This window comes from Bos indicus, chromosome 17, assembly GCF_029378745.1.
Source record: "Bos indicus isolate NIAB-ARS_2022 breed Sahiwal x Tharparkar chromosome 17, NIAB-ARS_B.indTharparkar_mat_pri_1.0, whole genome shotgun sequence".
Classification (NCBI taxonomy): Eukaryota; Metazoa; Chordata; class Mammalia; order Artiodactyla; family Bovidae; genus Bos; species Bos indicus.
The window spans coordinates 4,309,281-4,332,476 of NC_091776.1; the positions used below are offsets into that span (position 1 = coordinate 4,309,281).

The window sequence follows — 23,196 nt, forward strand, 5'->3', positions numbered from 1 at the left end:
GCAGCCACCCCAGGAGCCCAGAGCCAGCCAGGCCGGGGTCCCACACGGCCGGAGGATTAAGCGGCCGGACCTCGGGGAGGAAGGGGAGCGGGAAACGCGCCTCCGGCTCTTACCATGGCGCCGGCGGCTCGTCTTCCGGCGGCGGGACCGGCACGCGGCGAGGGGCGGGGCCGGCTCGGCTGGGTTTGATTTTGGCGCCTACACCGCCCCGCGGGCGGAGCAGCGAGGAGGGGAAGAAAGACCAGCCCTCGCTCCTGCGGCGCGCAGCGACCCCTGGCGGCGGCGGCGAGCGGCCGGTCGGGGTGGGCGGGGCCTATCCTGGGGGCGGGGCCTGCTTGGTCCCGCCCGTCAGCGCTCCAGAGGCTGGCCGACAGGCTCTCACAGCTGCTTCCGTTTTTCGTCCTCGGTGCTGAGTGTAATCCCACTTTTTTTTCCGAGGAAGTCTTGAGCCCTCGCCTTTGACGTCATTCTTCACTCAGCGGAAACCGCCCCAAGTTTGCCTTAAGAAACGGATGCCTTTTGGCCGCTGGGCAGGAAATACTGCCTCCGTCCATCCGGATTTGCCTGGTCTGGGGCGGATTTTCTTTCCTCTTAATTTTATGCTCCAGCTTTTACCGCTATGCACTGCTTTTGCAGATTTTAAAAATTCCCTTGTTTATATGTTTGCCTTTCTTTTAGGTTTTTTTTTTTTAATACAAGAGAGTGAATTTCAAATCAAAAGTCAAAAATATGCTACCTCATTATTTGACAAGGTGCTAGAAAATTAACTGATTTTTCAGTTATTCTGAAAATTGTATTATCTTGAACCATTTTAAAGTATAATGATTTCACTAGAAATTTGCATTGTAATAGGGACGAACCTTTGAATCTTACTATAAATTAATAACTAAAGGGATGTTGCCTATAAGCTCAACTGGGTATAATGACTCATCTCTGGGAACCTTGCTTCCCAGGTAATGAGCATTAAACTAAAATACCAATGTTAAACTCACTGGAAACCTCCTGAGCAGACCCACCTGTGAATGACTGCAAGAAGGAAGAAATTAACACACCCCTGGTGACTCTGCTTAAAGTGCAGGAGACTCAGGTTGGGTCCCTGGGTCAGGCATATCCCCTAGCTGCTGCTGCTGCTAAGTCGCTTCAGTCGTGTCCGACTCTGTGTGACCCCATAGACGGCAGCCCACCAGGCTTCCCCGTCCCTGGGATTCTCCAGGCAAGAACACTGGACTGGGTTGCCATTTCCTTCTCCAATGCATGAAAGTGAAAAGTAAAAGTGAAGTCGCTCAGTCGTGTCTGACTCTAGCGACCCCATGGACTGCAGCCTAGCAGGCTCCTCCGTCCATGGGATTTTCTAGGCAAAAGTACTGGAGTGGGGTGCCATTGCCTTCTCCGATATCCCCTAGAGAAGGGAATGAATGGCAATCCATCCAGGATTCTTGCCTGGAGAAGTCCATGGACAGAGGAGCCTGGTGAACTACAGTTATAGTTCTTGGAGTCACAAAGAGTCAGACATGACTGAGAGACTTTCACACTTTCCAGAGGCTGATGGAAACCAGGAAGCGTTTGACTTTACTCCCTCTCCTTTTAGTAGAAAAGTGAAGTCGCTCAGTCGTGTCCGACTCTTTGCGACCCTGTGGACTGTAGCCCACCAGGCTCCTCTGTCCATGGGATTCTCCAGGCAAGAATACTGGAGTGGGTTACCATTTCCTTCTCCAGGGGATCTTCCCGACCCAGGGATCGAACCCAGGTCTCCCACATTGCGGGCAGACGCTTTAACCTTTGAGCCACCAGGGAAGCCCTTTAGTAGAAAAGGAACCTGAATTCTAACTCAGGCACGATTGGTCCTTGGGGCACAAGCCCACCATCTTCTCGGTTTGCTGGCTTTTTGAATAAAGTCACTTTATTGAATAAAGCCAATTTCTCGCCCCAACACATTGTCTCTTGATTACTGGCATGTTGTGCAGTGAGCAGTATGAGCTTAGACTCGGTAACAGCATCTCCTGTTGCTTCTGACAGAAGCAGGATAAGGATATATTGAATTACTTCGAGTTCCATTAATTTGGTCTTTCCTAGAGTTCAGTATAATTCTGTTGATGGTATGTAAGATGATTTTAAAATAATAAACGGCTATCCATTTAATGTTTTAATATTAGTACTAGAAAATGTATAATTAATGCACCATACCCTAGATTTTTCAAAGGGCTTCCTAGGTGGTACAGTGATAAAGAATCCACCCGCCAATGCAGGAGACACAGGAGATGCAGTTTCGATCCCTGGGTGGAGAAGATCCCCTGGAGGAGGAAATGGCAACCTGCTCCAGTATTCTTGCCTGGAAAATCCCATGGACAGAGGAGCCTGGTGGGCTACAGTCCACGGGGTCACAAAGAGTTGGCTACGACTGAGCACACATGCATGCACAATGACCCTAGATTTCTCATGCATTGCTCAAGATACATCGAAAATAAGTATGTCAGTAAAAAATTAAAGTGATATTTAAGACAAATATTAAACAACTATACTGGTGTTTATATGAAGTTGTCAGAATAAAGGTGGCATTTGTGGGAAGATTTAACCATATTAAAAAGCAGAGACATTACTTTGCCAACAAAGGCCCATGTTATCAAAGCTATGGTTTTTCCAGTAGTCATGTATGGATGTGAGAGTTGGATTATGAAGAAAGCTGAGTGCTGAAGAATTGATGCTTTTGAACTGTGGTGTGGGAGAAGACTCTTGAGAGTTCCTTGGACTGCAAGGAGATCCAACCAGTCCATTCTAAAGGAGATCAGTCCTGGGTGTTTATTGGAAGGACTGATGTTGAAGCTGAAACTCCTGTACTTTGGCCACCTAATGCGAAGAGCTGACTCATTTGAAAAGACCCTGATGCTGGGAAAGATTGAAGGTGAGAGAAGGGGACAGAGGATGAGATGGTTGGATGGCATCACTGACTCAATGGACATGAGTTTGAGTAAACTCTGGGAGTTGGTGATGAACACGGAGGCCTGGCATGCTGCAGTTCATGGGGTCCCAAAGAGTCTGACACGACTGAGTGGCTGAACTGAACTGAACTTACCTTATCTGCTCTCAGACTGCCATACCTTCTGTTCCATCAAGAACAGCCTTTCTTGGGAAATCCTCTTTGGTCCAGTAAGGTTAGGACTTAGCGCTTTCACTGCCATGGCCTGGGTTCAATCCCTGGTCAGGGAAGTAAAATCCCACAAGCCATTCCCATTCTTCCATCCTTTAAATGCTCAGGTAGGCCTCTGAGTCTTTTTCTCTCTGCTTCCTCACACCTCCCCACAAGATAGGATCTCTGTACAGTTTTATCACAGCACCCCGATTCACTTTGTAATTATTTACTTGGACAGCTTCCCTCTAATATCAAACTCCTTTCTGTGGCAAAAACTGAGCCAACCATTTGGTATCACCAAGGCTTAATAAAGTGCCTGACACATGATGGACACTCAATAAATGTATATTAAATAAATTACCAGGTTTCCAAGAACGTCACCTAGTCATTGGCTTAGGGATAACTAGATACGGCTTTCAGGTGAAAAAACAAAGGATATTTTATTTGGAAAAATCTATATATTTGCATCGAGTAGTGCTTTCCCATTTACTATTTTCACCAACAGAGTTCCGAAACTATCTGATAGACCATTCAGATGTCTTGAGATGCTCCAAGTTTTGCAATATTATGGGGCAGGCTGCTGCTAAGTCACTTCAGTCATGTCCAACTCTGTGCGACCCCAGAGACGGCAGCCCACCAGGCTCCCCCGTCCCTGGCGTTCTCCAGGCAAGAACACTGGAGTGGGTTGCCATTTCCTTCTCCAATGCATGAAAGTGGAAAGTGAAAGTGAAGTCGCTCAGTCGTGTCCGACTCCTTGCAACCCCATGGACTGCAGCCCACCAGGCTCCTCCGTCCATGGGATTCTCCAGGAAGAGGTAGTATATAAGCTGAGTATGAAAGCAAATACATATTTGTAGCATCATGAATTTGGATCAAGTATCCACCACCTAGCATTTGTTATAGTACTCAAATGGCATTGGTTTATTAAACAGATTGGTGTTTTACAAAACGCTTAAGCACACATTAATTTCATTTTAAAAAATTTGAATATCTGCTGCCTGCAGAGAATGTGAGGATGAACCAGACACCTTTGAGGATGAACCACTCCTTTCAGTGTGGCCTTTATGTTCCAGGCAGTGCTGCCCTTCCATCTGGGTGACTGCCACTTGCCCTAGACCTTACTCTGTAGAGGGGCATGTTGGCCCCACTCCAGCCACATCACTCCCCACGGCCAAGGAGTGTGCAGGCCCAAAGGGACATGCCCATCTGTTACCCACAACTTTTCTTCTAGACCAGGAATCTGATGGTGGTTTAGTCACTAAGTCATGTCCGACTCTTGTGACCCCACGGATTGTAGCCTACCAGGCTCCTCTGTTGGAGAAGGCAATGGCAACCCACTCCAGTACTCTTGCCTGGAAAATCCCATGGACGAAAGAGCCTGGTGGGCTGCAGTCCATGGGGTCGCTAAGAGTCGGACATGACTGAGCGACTTCACTTTCACTTTTCACTTTCCTGCATTGGAGAAGGAAATGGCAACCCACTCCAGTGTTCTTGCCTGGAGAATCCCAGGGATGGGGGAGCCTCGTGGGCTGACATCTATGGGGTCACACAGAGTCGGACACGACTGAAGTGACTTAGCAGCAGCAGCAGCAGGCTCCTCTGTCGGTGGAATTTCCCAGGCAAGAATACTGGAGTGGGTTGGTATTTCCTTCTCCAGGGGATCTTCCCAATCCAGGTATCGAACCCAGGTCTCCTGCATTGCAGGCAGATTCTTTACCAACTGACCTACCAGGGAATCCCTACAGGAATCTGGGGAACTCAGTATTCCTTGCCTGTCTACGTTTGAGTTCCTGGAAGAAGAGAGCCTGCGGCAGAAATGTGCTGAAACAGGCACAGCTCTTTATCATGCTTTGCTTTCTTGCACGTAGCAGACACTGTTTTGTACACGTTGAAGGTTTGTGTCAACTCTGTCGAGCAAGTCTATTAGCACTATTTTCCCAATGGCATTTGGTCATTTTGTGTCTCTATTGCACATTTGGGTAATTCTTCCAATATTTCAAACTTTTTAATCATTATTCTATCTGTTATGGTGACCTGTAATCATTGATGCTACTATTGTTAATTGTTTTAGGACACTATGAACCATGCCCATATAAGACAGAAGACTTAACTGATATGTGTTGTGTGTGTTCTGACTGCTCCACCGACCAACTGGCCATTTCCTCATCTTTCTGTCTCCCCTTAGGGCTCCCTCTTCCCTCAGACAAAACAATATTGAAGCTAGGCCAGTTACTAACCTTAAAATGGCTTCTAAGTGTTCAAGTGAAAGGAAGAGTCACAAGTCTCTCACTTTAAATCAAAAGCTAGGAATGATTAAGCTTAGTGAGGAAGGCATGTCGGGAGCAGAGACAGGCTGAAACTAAGTTCTTCACCAAACAGCCAAGTTGTGGGTGCAAAGAAAAATTTCTTGAAGGAAATGAAAAGTGCTGCTCCAGTGAACACGTGAATGATGAGGAAGGGGAACAGCCTTCTTGCTGATGTGGAGAAAGTCTGAGGGATCCGGAGAGACAACCAAAGCAGCCACATTCCCTAAAGCCAAAGCCTAGTCTATGGCAAGGTTGTAAGCTATGCTAAGTCACTTCAGTCGTGTCCGACTCTGTGTGACCCCATAGACGGCAGCCCACCAGGCTTCCCCGTCCCTGGGATTCTCCAGGCAAGAACACTGGAGTGGGTTGCCATTTCCTTCTCCAGTGCATGAAAGTGAAAAGTGAAAGTGAAGTCGCTCAGTCGTGTCTGACTCTTCGCAACCCCATGGACTGCAGCCCACCAGGCTCCTCCATCCATGGGATTTTCCAGGCAAGAGTACTGGAGTGGGGTGCCATTGCCTTCTCCATGGCAAGGTTGTAAACCTCCTCAATTCCCTGAAGGCTGAGAGAGGTGAGGAAGCTGCAGAAGACAAGTTTGAAGCTGGCTGAGGTTGGTTCATGAGGCCTGGCTTCAAAGGACAGGCCGACACTCTTATTAGGGGCTAATGTAGCTGGTGACTTTAAGTCAAAGCCAGTGCTCACCCACCATCTGAAAATTCTAGGGCCCTGAAGAATCATGCTCGATCTGCTCTGCCTCTGCTCTATAAATGGAAGAACAAAGCTTGGATAACAGCACATCTGTTTGCAACATGGTTTAACTGAATATTTTAAACCCACTGTTGAGACCTACTGCTCAGAAAAAATATTATTTCAAGATATTGCAGCTCATTGACAATGTACCTGGTCACCCAAGAACTCTGACAGAGATGTACAATGAGATTAATGTTTTAATGCCTGGTAACACAACATCCATTCTGCAGTCAATGGATCAAAGAGTAGTTTCTATAATACTTTCAAGCATTATTAAGAAATACATTTTGTAAGGCCATAGTTGCCATAGGCAGTGATTTCTGTGGTGTATCTGGGCAAAGTCAATTGAAAACCTTCTGGAAAGGATTCACCATTCTAGATGCCACTAAGAGCATGTGTGGTTTATGGGAAGAGGTCAAAATTATCAACAGTAAGAGGAGTTTGAGAAAAGTTGATTCCAGCTCTCTTGTATGACTTTGAGGGGTTTAAGCCTTCAGTGGAGGAAGGAACTACAAATGTACTGGAAACAGCAAGAGAGCTAGAATTCAAAGTGGAGCCTGAAGATGTGGCGGAATTGCTGCAATTCATGATAAAATCTGAATGAATGAGGAGTTGCTTCTTATGGATGAGTAAAAAAAGTAGTTTCTTGAGCTGGAATCTGCTCCTGGAGAAGATGCTGTGAAGACTGCTGAAATGACAACAAAGGATTTAGAACATTACATAAACTTAGTTGATCAAGCAATGGCAGAGTTTGAGAGGACTGGCTCCAATTTTGAAAGGAGTTTTCTGTGAGTAAAATGCTATCAAACAGCACCACATGCCACAGAGAAATCATTCATTAATCAATGCAGCAGACTTCACTGTCTTATTTCAAGACTACCACCCTGATCGGTCAGCAGACACCACCCTGGAGGCAAGATCTTCCACCAGCAACAAGACTACAACTCATTGAAGGCTCAGGTAATGGCTAGCATTTTTTCTAAAAAATTTATTTAAGTATTTTTTAGTGATGTTTTTAAATTATGGTATGTATATTGTTTTTTAAGACATAATTCTACTTCACACTTAATAGGCTACAGTGTAGTGTAAACATAACTTTCCTCAGCACTGGAAAACCAAAAATTTCATGTGACTTTATGATTCATTTGGGAGTGAGGAAGCAGTGAAGATGAGACAGGAGAGGAGGAAAGGTGTGTATATTTCCACTAAAGGTACGTACATTTCTCTGGCATTTAAAAATCCTTACAAAATCATCTCTTTTTTTTGCCCAAGAGAATGGAAGTTTGTGGAAGTCTCAGGTGAACACAGAGGAGAGAGCTTGTCCCCACCCAACATGTGAAAACCTGGACTTTTCCATCACGGTTATTGACATTTCTTTTATGACACCTACCTTAATTTGTTCTGTACTATAGGTATTAATGCTCTTTGAATCTTTCCATGTGGGATATAAACTCCTTGAAAACAGGGACACTAACTCTTTCTGTTAACCCTGCCTCGTCTCTCATCGTTTCTTCTCGAGCATTGTCTAGCCTCACGATACTGAACTATTAGTTCTCCCCTGGAGAGCTTGCTCTCTTGCCCTCTTTTAGCAAGCCTGGGTTGGCGGTCCCCACTAACACCTCTCTGCCTTCCCCCTGGGTGAGTTAACAGCTGCTAGCATCCTTGGCCCCTCTCAACAGCCCATCATCCTCCATTCTCAGGGGGGTGATGACTGGGCACGTGGAGCAAGTCTGAGTCATGGTGGGAGCCTCAGGTGTATGTGAGCGTCCTCACGCACCAGGTGAATATCCCTCTGCCCCAGGGACTGTGACGTTACGTAGCAAATAAACACCACCACAGGCTTAAACAGACACCAGAGAAAGAAGGGAAAAGTCTTTCCATTCTTTTGAATGAGGGGTCCTGCATTTTCATTTTGTACCAGGCATAATTAATTATGTAGCCAGCTCTGTACATATTCATTTAAGTCTCATTCCAGTAGGATAAAGCTCCATGGGAACTGGGACCTTTTTTTTCTGGTTTACTGCTATTCCCTAGTAGCTAGAATGGGACCCTAGACTCAGTAAATATTTGCTAATGAAGGTATATAAAAGCAGTTCATAGTGTTGTAATTACCTGGTCTAGTTCAACAACCACACTGTAAGCTCTTAAGAGACTACAGGTCTTATTATTTGTCCTAGCAGCCCTTAACACACAGCCCAAAGCCTAGTATCCACAGGTGCATGGGCATCTGTTCAGACCACAGCAGCAAGGCAGAGGCAGGAGGCGGGCTGAGGGCAGACTGCCACTGTCCGTCCTCTTACCCTCTTATCCTGTGATAACAAACCGCCTTTAACTGAGCCTTTGTCTGCTCTGGAAAGTGGCGTCTCTGGCTTTACATGAACCGAGATTATGGGTATAATCCGAGATGTACTAAAGCCTGGGCAAGTGCCTCACTCACCTCCAAAGAGCCCACCACCACAACCTCCTACTTGCTTAAATGGAAAGAGTAAGTGAAAAACAGAGTTAGGTGTCAATAATACTAATTTCACAATTACTATTTAGCACTGTAACATTCGGTCTTTTTCTCATTTTTATTGTTTCATCTCTCCTTCCCAGACTAACTCAGGTCACCTCTTTCAGACTTTCCATCTGTTATGGAAATTTAACCCTCCAAGAAGTAAAACAGGGAAGTTTTTGTAGTGTTCCTCTATTTTTAACAAAAGCTACTCTAATCATAACAACTTTTAGTGTTATCTCATCACACAAAATATAAATCATGGACTTAATGAAAAACCAAAAAGCCTATAAATAAATCAGGAAAAATGCTCTATGCATATGTTCAAACCAATGACTTGTTTATAATCAATGAAGAAAGACATGAGTCCTTCATAAGAGAACAAATGAATAAACATCAAGTTCATACACTACTCAAGACTGAGAGCTTACCTATTCTCAGGCGTTGTGGGGCACCACAGGTCAGATGGGATGGAGTTCCCAAGATGGGGCAGAAAGACCTCGGGTTTACCTCCTCTCAAGGGCGCGCCAAAATCACAACTCTGTAAGCACTAAGCACTATTGCTGAAAAGACCGAAACCCACCAGAAAAGATCCTCTCTAACTGAAGAAATAAAGAAGGAACTAAGGGAACTGTGAGACAGGCAGGAGGCGCAGAGCTGCAATACAGTCGAGACTCCTACCCCTGGCTGGGTGACCTGGGAGACCTCTCTTGTCTCTCACACAAGAGAATTATGGTTGCAGAGCTTCTCTCAAAGGAGAGAGCTTCTCTCAAAGGTCCAAGCCCTAGATTTGAGTTTCCCAGCCCAGGGGTCCTGCAGTGGGGAGACAACCCCTCAATATGTGGCCTTGAAGGCCAGTAGGGCTTACTTTGGGGAGACCCAGAGGACTGAGGGAAATAGAGATTCCACTCTTAAAGGGTACACACAAAATCTCACATGCTTCAGGACCCAAAGAAGAAGGTTAGACCCACCTGCTAGTCTCGGAGAGTCCTTTTAGAGACGCAGGAGGCAGCTGGAGCTCACTCTGGACTCACAGACACTGGTGGCAGCCTTTTGGAAAACTCAGTCTCCCACAAAGACACTGGAGCTGGCAAACGCCATTTTGGAGTCCTCCTTCAGCCTGTTAGCCTCAAGACCCACTCTGCAACCACTGACCAGCCTGGAGGCACCAGTGCTGGGGCACGTAAGGTGAAGCGACTAACTGGACAGGGACACAGCCCCATCCAAGAGCAGAGAGGCAGCCTTAAGAATCCCTGAGCCCACAGCCATCCCTGGACATGGCCTTGCCCACCAGAAGGCTGAAGACCCAGCATCACATACCAGGACACGGACATTAGACCTGGAACCCCCAGGGCCCTGCAACCAGAGAATCCTAGGACCAAGCTCTGCTGACCAGCAGGCAGGTGCCAGTCCCACAGTTTGCTGGGCCCTGGGTCCACCCATTAGTAAGCTGCTCCAGCCTTCAGACCAGCCTCACCCACCACAGGGGGAACACCAGCCCTGGGACGACGGCAGTCCTGTGGCCTGCTATGACAGGCCCCAGTCAACATATCAGCACCAGACCTGGGCCTGGGGGAGGGGGCTGTCTTGCCCACCAGCAGGTCAACACAAACTCTGGAACACCCCAGACCCCACTGTCAGTTGTGGCAAGAACTGGCCCCACCTACTAGTTATATAACACCAGCTCTGGGACCCATGCGTCCTGCAGCCAGACCCCAGGACCAAGCTTGCTCACAGACCAATTACCATTACCAAAATGAATCAGTTAAAAAAAAAAACCCCAACCCCCCCCAAACCTCCCAACAATCAAAAGTCCAGGACCAGATGGCTTTACAGGTGAATTCTATGAAACATTTAGAGAATGTTCTGAAATTATTCCAAAATATTGCTGAGGAAGAAAAGCTTTCTGAACTCATGCTACAAGGCCAGCAGCATCCTGAAACCAAAACCAGACAAAGATTTCACAAAACAAGAAAATTATAGGCCAATCCCACTACCCACCCCAGTATTCTTGCCTGGAGAATTCCATGGACAGAGGAGCCTGGTGGGCTACAGTCCACGGGGTTGCAATGAGTCGGACATGACTAAAGCGACTTAACGTGTATGCAATACCGAGGAACACAGGTGCAAAAATCCTCAACAAAGTATCAGCAAGCTGAATTTAACCATACATTGAAAGAACCATACACCAAGATCAAGTGGGATTTATCCCAAGGCTGCAAGGATGGTTCAACATCCACAAATCAAGAACAGAAATTATATAATGATCTCAACAGATGCAGACAGCTTTTGACAAAAATCAGCATCAATTTATAATAAAAACTCTCAACAAAATGGGTATAGAGGGGCTAAACTGGTAAGCCCACAGCTAACATTATACTTAATATGCTCCACAGTGAAAAGCTGAAAGCATTACCTCAAAGATCAGGAAAAAAACCAAAGATGACTGCTCTGATCACTTTTATTCAACATAGTATTGGGTAGCCACAGCAGTCAGACCAGAAAAAGGAATAAAAGGAATCCAAACTGGAAAGAAGTAATTAAAAGCATCACTGTTTGCAGACCGCATGATGCCAGAACACAGAACACCTTCAAGATGCCACCACAAAGGTACCAGCATGAACAGCTGAATTCAGTAAAGCTGCAGGGCACAAAACTAACAGAAACCTGCTGCATGTCTAGATACCAACAACAGACCATCAGAAAGAGAACCTAAGAAAACACTCCCATTAACTAAACCCTTTCTCACTCATATGAACAGTTTGATTAAGGTATTGATATCTTCCACATGTTCTAGGAAGTGTCTTCACTTTCTTTCACTGAGAGAGAGAACGGCAGGTTAAATAAATGAACGTTCAGCCTAGAAATGGAGAAAACAAGCTTTATTATAATGGTTTGAGATTTTGTGCATGGTAAAGATATACACATGAATCTTGTTTCTCCTATGTTTCAAGACAGAATTAATTTAAAGATTTATTGTAGACTAAAGCATCCAAAATACTGTGGTACGTATGTAGCTACGAACATACAAACACTTTGATGCACGGCGTTTATTCTCTTCTTTAAATAGGCAGTCAGCATTTTGATTCATAAAAGAACAATGATGAGAATATATCAGTACCAATGTCAAAGAGCGCAAGATTTAGTGTTCTATACACAAAATATATGAAACAGACCTATAAAGATGGAATGTACAAAATTTTTAAAGAAAAAAAAAGGAAACAAAAATCCCTCATACTCATACATAGGATTGAAAGGCTATAGAATTGAAAATGATCTAAAGAATTCTAAGAATAAAGTCTTTTGATGACCGAACATTCCCATGTCATAAAGCAAAAACATTTTAAGGCTGTGTTGCTTTCAAAAGTTATTGGAAGTGCTGTACATTCATTGGAACAACATAGCCAATTTATTCATCTATCTTAGAATATTAATAGCTTCCATACATTCTCCACAAACAGACTATACAATCACTGCCACACAATTCATCTTCAGAAAGTTTAACATCATGATTTGTAGCTTACTGTCGTTTAAAACAAAACAAAAAATTATTTATTTATACCAAACAAATCTTTAATGGGCACTTAGTTTCCTTTATGGCAATGCTAGATTCCTAGTTATCAAAAATATTAAACTAATTGTAAGTTTAAAACCCTGTAACATTTACAGAATGCAACAATATCACGACTTTCAATTTTAAGCAAAATGAAACAATGTTTGCAGCAAATACCTTCAATTTTATCTTACCTGGAAATGTCTTACTTTTAAATTATTAAACTAAAAATCTTCCTCCCTTTTTCAGAAGCTGGTGAATAAGGAGGATACCGTACAGTTCAAATGTACATAAATATTTTTTCCATCTGAAGTAATCTGCAGATTACCTGATGTTTATTTGCTGTTTCCTCCAATTAACTTAGTATTACCAAAGCATTTATGTGACCCCTTTAGTATTAAGGATCCATAGACACTTGCTAGCATACTGCTATTCCAGTTAACTCCCTTAGTACATACCCTGTATATTTAGTAGTAGAAGCAAGTGTATTCTAGTTGCATGGACCTGTTAGTATTTATTTGCCTCAAATCTAGTCGAAGAGTAAATTAAAAGAAGGTAACCTGGGGACTTTAGTTACTGGAGACTAAAGTTTGATCAAGATACTAAGAACCATTTTTTTTTTTAATGGCTAAGCGTCATAAAGGCTTTTTATTCATCTAAGTGATCAAGTGACTCCACCCACCTCCCCATGTCCAGCAGGGGAGGTCTGTATCGGAGATACAGTTACTAATATCTGTAACTGGGGAGGGACTGCATCGTCACCGACCATTACATTCTAACTGGCAACGTTTTGCCGTAAGTGCCCAGGGGAAATCTGAATGGGTAGTTTTTCAGTGCTACTTATCATGAATGTATGACAGGTTCTGTACACGTGACAAACAGAAATCAAACAAAAATGGAAGAACAGAAACAAAAAGTCACTTATTTTATATCCTTCTCAGTTTACTAGAAACCATTTAGAATGGGACAAAACTCCATTTAAATCTTGTCTATTCATCTTAGCAGCAGCACTTTCCCCCTAAAATATGCTTACCAAGAGATACAGTAAATGCACATATGTATCCAAATTCGAAATGTTATTTATACTTTAACATATAGGATTATATATATTTTGGGGAAATATAGTGTTTCCTGGAGTGCCCATAGCATGTGTTTTAGGAACAGGTAGTGGGACAGGTCTGAATCAAAGTATCTCTTATTTTATTCCAGTTTCGTTCCAATATTGACATGTAAAAAAATCAGCTTTGTGTTCCTTCTATTAAGGTACCCAGTCTAATACGTTATGATGGCTGGTTAATTTCTAAATTCACAAGAATAATTTGAATGTGCAAAAAACCCCTTTAAGTAAACGAGCCTTAAGATCCATGGCCTATGACAGAGTCTACAGAGGAAGCTACTTTCACTGGTGAAAATAAACTGAAATTAATTTAACTAGTTTAAAACCTTTCCTTTTAAACATTTCAGGAATTATCGAGTCTAGCTTATCTTTTATGCAGAAAGTTAGTTAATGGTGAAATGACATTCCTGCCCTACAGTGTAAGCTTCAAAGGGGCAGGGGGCTTTGTTTGTTTTATCCATGACTTTATACCCAGTGCCTTGAATAGTCTCTGGCACCCAGGAAGTGCTCGTTAAACATCAATATTTAAATTCAAAGACTCATTTCACCACTGACATTAGGAAAAAAGAAACATCAAATTCACATAGTTATACATGTGGGAAATGTTTTTTTATAGTACAGTTTTAAGGTGCTTTCAGTGAAAAAGGTCCCCAAGTCATTATCGAAAATGCCAAACATGACATCCTATTTGGTAGAACTGAGTAGAAAATCAAACAGTGGAAATACACCACATCTTATTTTACAGAATCAGATTTGACTAAATTATTCTTACCATGTCTCAAAATGCGTTTATACTTAAATGTAACTCAAGTTCAACTTTGTTTCTTTCGACCTGTTTTTCGTTTTGTTTTTGAAAGCACAGAAGGCCATTTTCTGACTAGAAGTCAACCAATACCAGCACTCCTGGAAAATGGCAAAAATGAAACCTGCTTTAGGGCTTGCTCTATGAGGACGGCTTTAAACGGTGCAGTTGAGGAATGTGCTGAAGCTGCTTCTGTCTTTCAGAGTGCTGCCTACTTCAATACACCAAAGGTTCAGCTAAATATATATATGATACATTCTACCTTACCCTAATCATGTATACATAGTCCTTTAATGCCTCTACTAGTCATTAGACAATGATAAATAACCGTAACATGCCCTTACCTGTAATGCCTTCGCGATAACACGACTTTGGTAACACTTGCTTTCTAAGGGGAGACCATTGATCAATCGCATGCCTTTGGTTGACACCATCCGTCCTCCAAAGGGCTGCTTATGGCTCTCTGTCCTAGGATACTGGTGTCCTACTACATGTGCTGACATTTTGCAAGAGGTAAAGCTTTCGCATTCGTGAAGTGGGAGAGGAGAGACACGTGTGAGCGCACGGCACAGAGAATGTGACTGACTTTGCCTTGGTTACATTCCAGTGCATTAACCTGGAGTTAACGGGGCCCGCTGGTTTACCAAAAGGTAGCATTACTGTCGTAAAATGCCTTTCAAAGTATCAGGAATTTCAGGTTTCCCTGAAAATGAACTTTGTTTTTAGATACAAGGTGAGCAGGAGCGAGGTGCAAAGAAACACATGAAGAAGATCTTTGATCAAACTCAGAAAGGGTGGGAGATTTGCATTGATTTTTTAAGTGCTAAACTCAAGAGGCTTGCTAATCCCAGGTGGGAGGATTTTGTAAGACAGCTTTCGTTTTTTCCCAAAGTAATGTTATATGTAGTTACTGATAAACAAAAAATGTCACAAGACTAATCTCTACTGTAAAAGTGAGGTTAGAAGATCCCCTGGGTCTTGTGACCAAGGTTAAATAAAGTATATAACTATAACAGATTTTGTTTTCATCTTGTTTTTGGAAGCTCTGCACAAAAGCTATCACTCACAGGATTAACAAATGCCTTTAAATATTCTAGTTTTTTTTTAATGCTTGTTTGATTTGCAAAATTAGTTAAACTACATAAATCCCTGTCCTATATGACATAGTTCACAGGTGTAAAACTTTGCAGTTTTTATAGATTCAGTAGAAGAGATTTTTTTTTTTTAACTCTAAACGTGGATTATGGAAATCAGATATGCAGTTTTTAAGGAAATTGTTACATTCAGAAATAACCTTGGAAAGTTCACCGATGATTCCTTCTAGCAAGAAAAGTCTAGTATCATCTGGTCCTGTGTCAGGAGATCCATTCCAGTTTATGGTGTAAGATCTTTGTAAGGGGGTGTCCAGTCGCCCACTGTTACTGTAAGTACCGGTAGACCTTGAAACAGTGGTTTCCAGAGTCTGCAACCACCACGTGGCCGTCTGAAGTTAGGGCCAGGCCCTGGGGGCCATAGAGTGGATCAGCAGACGTGTTAATGTAGGACAAAAACGACCCACTTCCATCAAACACCTGTAAACATAAAGTCAGAGTGTGACAGGAGAAGTTTGAGGAACAGGAAGAAGCCGGGGTTAGGAAACCTCTGATGCTGACGTTTCTTACCTGGAAACACGGGTGCGGCCCCCAGGCTTGTTTAGGCCGCACTCACCCACAGCCCCTCCCTCCACTCACCGTGCCTGCCCCCCCCTCACTCTCTGTGCCCCGTGTGAGCTGACACGCTCACAGAGGTCCCATGTGAGGGGAACGGCTCTGGATGGGGCCCGAAGAACAAACCACCCTTCTGTCTCACCCTGAGCTTTCACTTCTCCCCTTCCAGCCTCACTATCTTCTTTTATTCCCAAGCACAAGAGGGAAAAATTGGTAACTAGACCACAGAAGAATGTCCTGAGTCAACATGCAACAAGAAAATCGTACATTTGGACAGAAAGTGGTCTTTTTTGGTCAGTAAGCTTCTGCTCTGATGCAATAAAAAGAACTCTTTCCCTTCCCAGGCCCAGACTGGTTTCTTCTGGCCATTCTGTTTGGCTTATAGGGTGTTTCAAAAGGCAGGTGTGATGAGGGCCACGGCACAAACAGCCGAGCATCTGTGGCCCTATACAGCACTGCCTCCTGACTGTAGCCCCTTGTCTGCTGCTGGCTTCCCATCAGATACAGAACACCTTTTTCAAAAGTAGATGTCCACTGGGATAATTAAGCAAGATAAATACCCTGGAGAAATTAAAGTATGCAGTGTTACATTTAAAGTCTTGACCCCTTTCCTGAGAAGAAGCCATCCATCATCAGATTCAACTGCCGAACACTGCTGTTCTCAGAGCGACTTGGGAATGCTCCTTGATTTGCCCAGAGCACCCTGGGTTGACTTGTTTCTATTCCACCTTCCTTAGTTTGGCACTTCTGGTTAGACTGTTTACAGCCTAATCACCTAACCAATGAACAAATGGAAAACATTCCAGGTTGGGGGACTTCACTTTCAACAAACAGCGATCACTCTAAACAAATAAATCCGTCTACCTGGATCCTGCTGTTCCCCCAGTCAGCTACGATGATGTTTCCATTTGAATCCACTGCTACGCCCGTGGGAGCATTAAACTGCCCGTTTCCTTCTCCATTTGAGCCAAACTTCAACATGAATTCGCCTTCCTGATTAAACACCTGTACGAGATATTTTTAAGTTATTTTAAACTAAGATAGTTAAGCAAACATTCTGGTTTTTAAAAAATATCTGAGCAGATTATTTAAGACATTCTTCAAAAACTGGGAGTTTACAAACTAGACCCCACATATCACTTGTGGTTCCCAAATTTACTATCTAAATCTGATTTACTATTTGTTAAACCACTTCTTTTTCTAGCTTATATCCGGTTGTATTGCTATGTGAAAAATACTTCTGTTATAAATTATAAAAAATATACAAATATAAGGTACTACGAGTAAGTAGAGATGTAATTTCCAAACACATTATTCTTTTTGCATTTAAATAAATATCTAATTTCAAGAATAGAAATTGTATTTCTAACAGGATGGACAATTGCTCAAAGTTGAATCAGAAAGTAAGAGCTTTTTGTTAGGCCAGATATTCAGAATTTACTACGATTTTACTAAGTCAACATAACAAGAAATGTGGCTGGACCACACATTTATAGCAAGGAAAATCCAAGTGAGTATGTGTGTGCGTGTGTGTGTGATGGCAGCAACTGAGGAATAAGAAAATGGCTTTTTAAAATAGATTTTCTCAGAATATTTTAGTTAGAATAGATAGCCATAAGCTTTGATGAATACAGCCCATGAAGGAGGATGATGGAAGAGGGAGCTAAACGAAACTGCAGAATTCTCAAATTCTCTAATATCTGATAACAGCCAAGCACTGGACTATTGTGGTTAATTAAATATTCTTATTAATAGAGTGTTACAGTATATGCACCAATTGTAGATTACTCAGATTACTAACATTGAGAGAATTAGCATTTTAATATGTGTTTAATGATAAGACTAGTAAGCATAACTTTATCTTGAAGATCTGGTTTTGAACACGTTCAGGATGTTCTCTTATGCCTTCATTATCATGCAACACATGTAGAAAAACTCACTGACAAATCAAAAAGTGTTATATGCAAGGCACCCATGAGCGTGAGGTTTCTAAAACGAGGACCCGAGAGAGGTCACTAAGCCTGAGCACAGATCTAATCTGAAGGTGCTTTCAGAACCTTTTCAAGATTCTCTTACTGCCATCTCTGTGATCATGAAAGAGTAAAATGATGCTATTTCTTTTAGTTTCTTATGATGGGGAAGTGAGACGCTTCCAACTCTAAAGCCTAAATTTTCTTTAAGGTAAAATGAAAAAGTCATGACTGCTTTCTGAATTAGTTACATGCTTGCCAAGTAAATAAGCTACCTCTTTGGTTCTTTGAAAGGACAGAGACAAGAATCAACTTTTACTAAGATGCCGTGTCTTTAAAATCTTTTCTGATTCTTTTTATCTCCTTCACATAATTTTGGGATTAACATGTACCTACTACTATATACAAAATAGATAATCAACAAGGATCTAATGCAGCACAGGGAATGCTACTCAATATTCTGTAATAAACTAAATGGGAAAAGAATCTGAAAAAGAAAAGATGTGTATGTATAAAAGATGTATGTATATGTATAACTGAATAACCTTGCTGTACACCTGACACTCATACAATGTTGTAAATCCAATGTTGTTGTGGTTTAGCCACTAAGTCACGTCCGAACTTTGTGACCCCACCGGGCTCCTCTGTCCGTGGGACCCCATGGACTACAGCCCACCGGGCTCCTCTGTCCGTGGGATTTCCCAGGCAAGATTATTGGAGTGGGATTTCCTTTTTCAGGGGATCTTCCTGATCCAGGGATCAAACCTGTGTCTTTGGCTGGGCAGGGGGATTCTTTACCATTGGGTCCTATACTCCAATACAAAATAAAAATGAAAAAAAAAAAAAGCTATACAAATAATCATTTTGTTTGCTTATCTCTCTAAGTCAGCATGTTTTCCTTGACATAATTCAAACAGTTTACACGCTTCTGCTCCATTCTGAAATTATGAAGGCTAATTTAATCTTGTTTTGCAATGAGGAAAATGTATATCGTGAAGGTAGCTAAAGAACTAATTAGCCCACTTGTTACCCTTGACCTATAGTTCAGGTTTTTATGTTTATCAACAGAGAAGTGACTTAAATCAAGAATTCTTGTTAACTGCCCATGTTATATAAAGAAAAAAAGCCCAACTATTTCATAAAAGCTACATGGCAACAATTGTCAAAGAGAAGAGAAAAATCAAAATGACTGGGTTTTTTCCCTCTAAATGAGAGAAAAGTTGAGTTTAAATAACTGCCTCTACAGTACTGAAAACCTGAAATGTTTTCACAATTTTAATGACTTTAAATTTCTCATATTTTCTATTTTTCCCACCTAAAATGTCATTTAATTATTTATAACTTATTCAGATGAAAGCACACTAAGAGGCAGAAGTATGAGCTGAAATCATTTTTATAGTTTTCTTTTTTGATAAATTTTTACTGTAAGTTTTTATCATTTTGATGACAGTCCTTTTCTGATTTCAAAATTCTGTTCACCTCAATACCACCTCCACTTGGAAGTCTTCCCTGATAGTCTTAATTATGGAAATCTTCTCTTTTTTTTCTGGATATTTAGAGAACTTTACGTGTACCTATTCTTTCTCTATTTTTTGGCCGTGCATCTCTTTTGGCCGTTTAGTCCCGACCAGGGATTGAACTCATGCCCCTGCACTGGAAGCGGAGTCCTAACCACTGGACCACCAGGGGAGTCCCTATACGTACCCATTCTTTAAAAAGGCATTTGTTGCTCTCTGCCTTGCATTTTGGCTACTTACATATGTTTTCTTTCTTCCTACAATGTTAGGACTAGTAAATAGGAATCCTCCCACTCACCGAGGCCAGCTGGCTCACACAGTTGCCTCGAGCAAAGGGAAAGGAGAGGCTCTGAGCCCCAGCTGTGCTCAGTGGAAAAGGGCAGCCTGGCCACTGTCACGTCTTCTGCTGGGCGTGGTGGCACCTAGGCCAGGCCTCGCTGGCCCTGGCACCACTGAGACCTATACGGGTTTCCTTCTTGTTCAATGCACAACGGTTAAATGAAGGGCCGCTCTATAAACAGAGTGGAGAGGAGGGAGCGTCATGATGGCCCATGTGGTCCTTTTCTAGTTATGCTCGTCCACAGGACTGTGACAGCCCCCTCGGAGAACGGCCACAGGCCGAGGCTCTGCTGCCACTTTGCTGTGTGCATCCCTCATTCTCAAAAGACCTTCCCATTGTTCTCTTCCTCTTACCAAGCCTGGGCAGGTTTGTGTATGTGGAGGGGGGCACGGATGGAGCCCTGCCACTCAGGCAGCAACTCTGGAGAGACCCATGGCAGGAAGTGGCCTTTCAAGGAAGCAGCAACGGTGGGCATTCTTCCCCTCAGCCTGCCCCAGCACCACAGCCCACTGTGCCCCCCTCTCTGCACGGAAGACTTGGCCCCATCTCCAAAGCACGAGGCCTTTCCATTTATCTACCCAGCTTCAAGACACCTTCTTCCAGGAAGAGCTGGGGACAACCAGCAGTGAAGAGCATTCCTTTGGTGTCAGAATCCTATCCCTATTTAGCTCTTCCAGTCATCCACACTGCAGACTGATGTTTAGATTTGAGTGCTCATTGGTTGTCTCTAAGCGCAAACTTGACTCACTGGCCTCCCCTATGCTGTCTTCTACCCTCCCTCACATCTGCAATGCCTGACTTTAAAACATTTAAGTGAGCTTACTTACACTTCTAGGATCAGTGCAAACCTGTATCACTTGATGTAAACAGAAGGTAACCCTAAAAACAGACAAAGAACTCTGAAAGGAAAAGTGTCTGTCAGGGCACTGCCCAGGCCACCCGACATTGCACACGTTACACGTGGAGCACACGTTACACTCAGATAAGCTTGGTCTAGAATGCTAGCAAGTGTTTTCTCGTTCCAGTAAGTGAGACACTGGTTTTGAACCACTCTATTTTCTCCTGATTTGCTCATAATAGAGGTCAAATCTTTCTCCCCACTCTACCTACTAAGGAAGATGTACTACAGTGTTTGGGGGAGGGGTGGGGAGCACCACGTGTGTGAAGGATGTATGAAGGACACTCTATGAACGGATGCCAGGGCTGTTTCCCTCCCCAAATCTATTGCGGCAGCAGAGTTCTAATATCTACTTTTGTTTGTAAGGCCCTAGGTGCAGAAAACTGAAAAAAGTCATCTGTTTTAATTTACCAAATAGCCACAAAACATTAAGCTTCAGAAAGTTCTGCCTCTCTCAGTTCAAGCAACTGCTTTTTAAAATTTAATTTTCAAGTCATCTCCATTTACACCAGTTTCAAATTAAGAAACTTATTGGCACAATATTTTGTTTACTTTTCTGACTCTGCAAAGTCTGTGTGTCCAAATTAAAACCTGCACCTTTTAGGAGAAGCAAAGATCTGCTCTTTTAGGTTAATCCCCTAGGTCCTGTGTGTATAGGTGAGTCTCACGTTTTCTCCCAGACTGATTCCTGTATTAAAGCAATTGAAAGTTAACAACAATTGATGTGTTTATGGTACCTTGACAGAATGATTATGGAAATCTGTAACAATAATCTCATTATTGCTATTTACAGCTGCAAAATGGGGACCTGAAATAAAAATAAGAAAAAAACATGTGATAACCATAACAACAAAAATGATTACAACAACACAGTAGTTACAGAACTTCATATATTAACTTAGTTATTTAAGAAAAAACAAAGAACTATAGATTCGGTTCTTAAAAGGTCATTCAGCCAGACCTCTGGCTTCAGATAACACAGATTCGATAGCATTCTACACTTGTGGCTGTCTGCTCTGCCTTCTTCCAAATCAAGCTGACAGTTCCAGCAGCCCTCATGGAGTGGAATGAGCAGTAAGCATCGGAATTCCTTCTCCACACCACCAACTGAAAGTCACCTCTGCCAGCTTCCCCGACAGTCACACAGGGAGGACCCTCAGCTCCCACCGAAGAGAGACATGGTAACTCTTGGGAGCACCGAGGGAAAAATATCCAGCGTGTAATAATTTTTTTTCAAGTAGCTCAGAAACCCACACTTTATAATTTTGGGCGACATTCAGAATTTGGCAGAACTGGAGACAAAGCATAAAGAAAGATTATGCAAATTAATGTGAACCGCCAAAAGCATCCTTCTCAAAAGAAGTAATCAACTGTTTTCAGCCTCTTGCAGATGTAAAAAAAAAAAACGAGGTAAGCCTGTGACTGCAAAGTGGCACACCAAAGAGAAAAGTAAAAGAAACCGCCTTCCCTGTGCTATTCTACACTTCTGCTCTCGTATAACCACTTAGGTGAAAAATATTCTCATTCAGAAACTTAAATAAAGCAACAGTCAGGTGGAAACAGGAGGCTCTCCATAGTTCCTCAAACATTTTCATTTAAAAACTATTTTATTCAATGTTAATATCTGAAGATTAGACTTCTGAGTTGCCACCAGTAAAAGCCCACACGGGCTGCAGTAGCACTTACTGCGGGTAAAGTCCCTGAGAAGCATCTAACCATGCTTTCGCTTAGATTCCATCCCCAGTGTCTTTCCCAAAGCCGGCAAACACACTGGGGATGCGGCGTCCTCAACATGCTCCAACATCATGCAACTGTGAGCAGAAGAAGCATAAAAAAGGGGGTTTACATATTACCATCGAGTGTACCTGCAAACTGCCTGTCCCCATTGCCTCGGCTACCAAACCTGGTGACTATTTTCCCATTCGGCTGGAAGATGAAGACGCAGCACGCCTTGTTATCCACCACGATGATGTGCCCGTTGCGGTCCACAGACACTCCTTTGGGCCCCATCAACTTTCCCGATCCGATTTTTGTCTGTTAGAAACAAGTGCGGAAATGAAGGTGAAAGCACTGCAGAGCATGAAGACGGATGAGGGTGTCAGCAAACGCTGACCTGGCTGTTCAAACAGGCGCATAGCTACTCATGGGCCACAATCATCTGTCTTGAAAATTGTCTTTTTCACATCCATTATCTGTTACTGATATTTATATGAAATCATTTTTTTAAGGAATCACCACCAAAAATGTTCTAGAATCCCCTTAACCGGAGTCACAATTCCTCTGTAAGGAGGCAGTTTGGTGGAGCAAGGGGCCACTGGGTTAGGAGTGGGAAGACAGTCTCATGCTTGTCACACTTTGTGTCCATTTTGCTATAGCATCTGCCATAGCACACATTGATTTTTTTTCCTTAAGTTTTAGATTCTTAAGTATTATAAATGTCAAAAAGTGGCCTTAATCACTTCCACTGCTACTTCTGGAATATGTATAAAGTAAAATAAAGTAAGTAAAGCATTTAGAGTACAGTATATATTAAGCAGTCTTTAAAAGGAAGCAGTCACTTTCTTTATTAAATATCATAATTAATATCAAAGTGGCCAGGCATCTGCCATTGGACTA

At 42.8% G+C, this 23,196-nt stretch overlaps 2 protein-coding genes across 14 annotated transcripts in view; both read right to left on the reverse strand.

Annotated features, from left to right (window-relative positions):
* MND1 (meiotic nuclear divisions 1) overlaps positions 1-1,564 on the reverse strand; it is a 118,985-nt gene extending 117,421 nt beyond the window's left edge. Inside the window, exon 1 of one of the 5 annotated variants that reach the window (XM_070770112.1) lies at positions 114-1,423. In XM_070770112.1, the coding sequence (XP_070626213.1) occupies positions 114-116 (3 nt within the window). In that variant the 5' untranslated portion in view covers positions 117-1,423. Of the gene's footprint in view, positions 1-113 lie in introns of all 5 variants that reach the window. The other 4 variants (XM_070770111.1, XM_070770110.1, XM_070770114.1 and 1 more) reach the window with 4 other exon arrangements.
* A 9,980-nt stretch (positions 1,565-11,544) lies between these two features.
* The window catches only part of TRIM2 (tripartite motif containing 2), a 186,734-nt gene continuing 175,082 nt past the window's right edge, over positions 11,545-23,196 (reverse strand). For all 9 annotated transcript variants that reach the window (XM_070770109.1, XM_019977429.2, XM_019977428.2 and 6 more), the window contains 4 exons: positions 22,446-22,614; positions 21,318-21,388; positions 16,720-16,860; positions 11,545-15,720 (listed from right to left, as the gene is read on the reverse strand). In XM_070770109.1, coding sequence (XP_070626210.1) covers positions 15,568-15,720; positions 16,720-16,860; positions 21,318-21,388; positions 22,446-22,614 — 534 coding nt within the window. In that variant the 3' untranslated portion in view covers positions 11,545-15,567. The remainder of the gene's footprint in view (positions 15,721-16,719; positions 16,861-21,317; positions 21,389-22,445; positions 22,615-23,196) is intronic.